Below are 4,216 nucleotides of genomic sequence, written 5' to 3'. Positions count from 1 at the left end.
AACATCTCAGAAGATTTGGGTAACAATTCAGGCAGTTTTCCTCACTTGTTTCAGTAGAGGGAGCCAAATTTTCATCACAGATGCAGCAGTACTTCAGATTTTCCCAAGCATGTCACTCAGGAATCACTGCAGCAATACAGGCCCAAGCACTGCCAAGTCAGATGCAACCAAAGGCAGTAATCAACTGCTTCAGTACTTCCGCAATTTATAAGCTGTGCAAACCTCTGTTAGTTGTTAACCTCTGAAGCAGAAGAGGAAACAGCAGCACCCTAGATTTAAGAACTGCAGGGACACCCCACTATTTTCTCAGGAAGCAGACAGCATTGAAAGATTAATGAACTACTGCAAGACCTATGGAGTCCTTTCACCTTATTATCCTTATAATACAAAGTTTTCTTCCACAGGTACCCACCCATCAATCACACATACACTAGTCAGGCTCAATATTTATTTTTCATTCATTTCTTGCACTTGAAGTACTCTTCGATGACATCTTTGGCCTGAGATTCCTTGCCATAGTCCTGTTAGACAAGAAAAAACACATTAATATCATACAGACCCATTCAGAAATTTATAACCTATGTTTAAAGCAACAACTAACATTCTGACATGTTTCTGAAGGCACTCCCAAATACATCCCTCTAACCAGGTAACCTCAAGCAGAATCACATTTGCCAGCTACTTTTTCCTAATTCCCTAAAAAAGGACTACTCTATTCAAATTTAACACACCCAGTGGTAGGGATCCAAATGCAATGTCTGCTTAAAGGAACTCAAATCATTATATGAGAAGAGTAACAAAAGTATGAAAATACATGCAGAAGTCAGTGTTTATTAGGAAGATGTAGCCATCTCTTGGGACCTCAAAGACAACAAAGTCTTCAAGGCTCGTACTGTGGCTTTACTTTGCCAGTCTTATCTTAAAATGTGCTCTGCAAAACACTGTCAAGTTAAGCAGACATAACTAACTGGCACTTATTTTTTCAAGCAGAACCTCATCTCTTCCAGCAATAAAAGTGTCTTATTTAATGTTTACTGGCAAGTGAGCATATATACTTGAAGGACTCCAACATTAACTCACAAAATGAATAAAAATACAATTTTAAATAAATGTTTCACAAAGGTGAATATTGAACAAGGAAAAGCAGGTTTGTTTTCACTATCAACAATGCAGAGCAACTATTTTAAAATATAAGCAACCTAATTCGTAGTTTAAATTTAAAATATTTACTGCTCATTTTCAGAAGATATAAGCTAGAATTAGTGTCATCTTACTTTGACAACCACACAACTGCAGCCCACTACTTTGCGAGGTTTTCCTTCTCTGTCGATCTTGCAGAGACCTACCCATTCACCCAGCTTTTTGTTGTCATCAACCTGTGTAAGACATTGCATCACATTAGGACTGGTCATCTATAACATAACTAAGTTGAACAAAAAAGGCTGCTGTACTCTCAGAAGAATTGGGTAACGTATGGCTGCTTTCCTCACTAGTATCAGTAGAGGGAGCCAAAATATCATTGTACAGCCCTCCTATGTGTTTTAATTTGAAGACTAAGCCATGTTAAGACTTGCAGCAGTATCACTGCAGTATTAATTCTCTCAATTTGATGCTCAGCTGACTGAGAAACAAATTTCAGCTTTACAAAATACTTAATAGTATCCCTTCTCTTTGTTATGTCCAAGTTTCTTGTACTGCCAACATGACCAAATAGAAAGGGGGGGGGGAGAGGGAATCATCACTGCTATGAGAAAATATTTACTTAACCATATATGGAATTACAGCAAGGTGCTTCAAAGATTCAGCTCTCTGAACTGAAACAAGTAACAGACCGTAAACAGTTCTTCTAAACTTCACCGCAAGTTCTAATACTCACCTTTATTAAGTTGATCTGATGTTCTGCACAAAGTGCTTCAACTAACTTTACATACATGGGTTCATCACAATTTGAAGCCAGAACACAGAGATGGGCTTGGCGTCTAAAAAAACAAAAATTGTGATTTCAAAGGCTGACAAATTTCTTTTTAGTAGTCAAATCTCTGAAGTACAAGAACCAGTGCACGTATTTGTAGATAGCCACTTTAATTTTTGCTTTTGCTATATAGACTTTTACAACACTAAATATAATTTTGATATACTTAGCTACCTATGCATTTACCTTTTCTTCACATATACACTAATTAGACACCATTAGCTTTATTATCAGGATTTACTCATCTTGGAAGCTTTTTAAAAGCCCACTGAATAAACTCCCAGTCTTTGAAAATGATGTAATGACCAGATAAACACCACGTCCTACAACCAACCAGTGTCACCACTACAAAGCAATCAATTTACAGTTTGCTTCTACTTTTTACTTCAGATCACATTAATTCAATATTAGAACTGGAATTATTAAATTATTAAAAGCTTGAATTATGTCAAACTGTTATAAGCTCTTCAGAACAATCTTTTCTACTTACGTCCAAAGAAGCTGTTATGACAGGGCCCCAATTCTAATTAGGATCTTTGTATACTGCAGTACAATGTTAAGAATATCAAAGGGGTACCTGACAACAAAGAGAGCTGTATAGGTCTTCTATGTTTAACTTGATATAATTTGACCACTATAAAAAAAAAGTCAGTCTTCTGTCTTTTGCCACTACCAGTTTCACAAGATTGTTTCTGAAACAGTTTTCAAGCAAAAACATTCCAACAAAAATCCATAGAAAACACACACATACAACCACCTCCAAACACATACTATGTAATATTGTACCTTAAATCAATAGAATTCTTAGGAACCATTTTCTAATCAGCAAAGTTTCACTTCTTTTTCCTCCTCTTTTGTTTGGTAGCTCATATAAGAGCTTGTAATGTACAGGTTTGTCAGACTACTGTTATCACTCATAAAAAGAGTGAAGGGGTATCCGACAAATTGGAGAGTCATCATTCAAACACTGTAGCTTTGCCTTTAAGCATCAAGTCTATTCTTAAAAGTATTTGTCTACACTATCTCATCTTGTCAGCGACCATAACTGAACGCTGCTACTGGCACATGTATAACAAGTTTCAGTTTAATACTGTTTTGGTATAGTATCTCAAAATTCCTTAAGTTTCAACACAAGAAAATGAGGCTAGCAAAAAAGCTATACTGAATTTCAGATTTTCCTTAACTACAAAAAAATCTTCCAGTTTAAGTATTTCAAACATACATACTACCCCTCTCAAGTTCTTCAAAAATTTTACAAAATTTTAAAAGTTTCTTAAAACAGAATCGTTGCAACAAGATTCCTGAGACTCAAATTTCCCTAGTGTATACTGCCAACACCACTTACTTCAGAAAACTCAATCCATTTAAAAATTCTGTGGCACCAGGATCACAAGAAAAAAAGAACCTAATACACTGGAGACTGTTATTCTTGGGTCATCTAATTTAATGTCTGTATTTTAAGGTCATAATTAAAGGCCTTGAAATACAAATAGCAAAGCACTGACCTCACTGATAAAAAAAATTATCTTCCAAACCAAAAAGCTTTCAACTAAGTATCTAGACAAAGCAAGCGCTGTGCACGCAATAACATACCTTTCCTAGCTTTACTATTCGCTGTCTGCTTAGGGAAAGCAACACTTACTTGTCCAAGGCTTTGGCTGCTTCCCGAATACCACGAGCTAGGCCATCATGGATGAGTGCAGTCTTCAGCACTTCTTGCAGGGCGGTGTTGACATCCATTACACCTCCAGCAGTAATGCTGAACAGAAGATAGACATTATTCAGCTATCGCTGCTACTATCTTCACAACACGAAGCAGAAGCTTTCCAATTCTCCTGCAATCTCCAGTCGTTACAACACTGAAGGACAACAAACTAGAGAATAACACGGATTCTAGTGCTGCCGGTGAGGCAGCCACCTGTGCTCCCCCCACAAATACGAAGAAAGCCTGCACACCACGAGAGCACCCAGCTCCTCGCCAAGAGGAGGCGCGGGCAGCAGCATGCAGGCCGGCAGGGCTCGGCTCTCAGGGCACGGCCGGGCCTACAAAGCGAGGCCGGGCGCGGCTCCCGCGCGACACCCCCGCCCCTAACGGCCCTAACGGCCCTGCTCACCCTTCCTCGGCCATGGCGCTCTCGGTGGGTGCCGCTCCCGCCCGGCTTCCTGCTGCAAATACAGACACAGAGCGGCGCGGTGAGAGGCGGCGAGCGCCCCGGCGCCCCGCCGCGGCCCTCCCCCGCCGCG

The 4,216-nt window shown here is 39.5% G+C and overlaps 1 protein-coding gene and 4 non-coding genes across 5 annotated transcripts; all 5 read right to left on the bottom strand.

The window, feature by feature from the left end:
• On the bottom strand, window positions 1-85 carry LOC146597585 (small nucleolar RNA SNORD100). The gene has a single exon (XR_014895475.1). It is a non-coding gene; the product is annotated as a small nucleolar RNA SNORD100 (small nucleolar RNA).
• Window positions 86-434: 349 nt separating this feature from the next.
• RPS12 (ribosomal protein S12) lies at window positions 435-4,194 on the bottom strand. Its single transcript, XM_085301854.1, has 5 exons — window positions 4,087-4,194; window positions 3,615-3,731; window positions 1,877-1,979; window positions 1,275-1,376; window positions 435-521 (listed from the first exon to the last, which is right to left on the bottom strand). The coding sequence occupies exons 1-5, from the start codon at window positions 4,098-4,100 to the stop codon at window positions 459-461; spliced, it is 399 nt and encodes a 132-aa protein (XP_085157980.1). The 5' UTR covers window positions 4,101-4,194; the 3' UTR covers window positions 435-458.
• Window positions 840-974, bottom strand: LOC146597584 (small nucleolar RNA SNORA33). The gene has a single exon (XR_014895474.1). It is a non-coding gene; the product is annotated as a small nucleolar RNA SNORA33 (small nucleolar RNA).
• Window positions 1,445-1,528, bottom strand: LOC146597583 (small nucleolar RNA SNORD100). Its single transcript, XR_014895476.1, has one exon. It is a non-coding gene; the product is annotated as a small nucleolar RNA SNORD100 (small nucleolar RNA).
• Window positions 2,864-2,938, bottom strand: LOC146597582 (small nucleolar RNA SNORD101). Its single transcript, XR_014895473.1, has one exon. It is a non-coding gene; the product is annotated as a small nucleolar RNA SNORD101 (small nucleolar RNA).
• Window positions 4,195-4,216: the final 22 nt, after the last annotated feature.

This window comes from Rhea americana, unplaced genomic scaffold (genome assembly GCF_003343005.1).
Source record: "Rhea americana isolate MKP2758 unplaced genomic scaffold, rheAme1 scaffold_180, whole genome shotgun sequence".
In the NCBI taxonomy this organism is placed as follows: domain Eukaryota; kingdom Metazoa; phylum Chordata; class Aves; order Rheiformes; family Rheidae; genus Rhea; species Rhea americana.
Note: the sequence above shows the minus strand (reverse complement) of the source record. Positions and strands in the feature narration are given on the sequence as shown.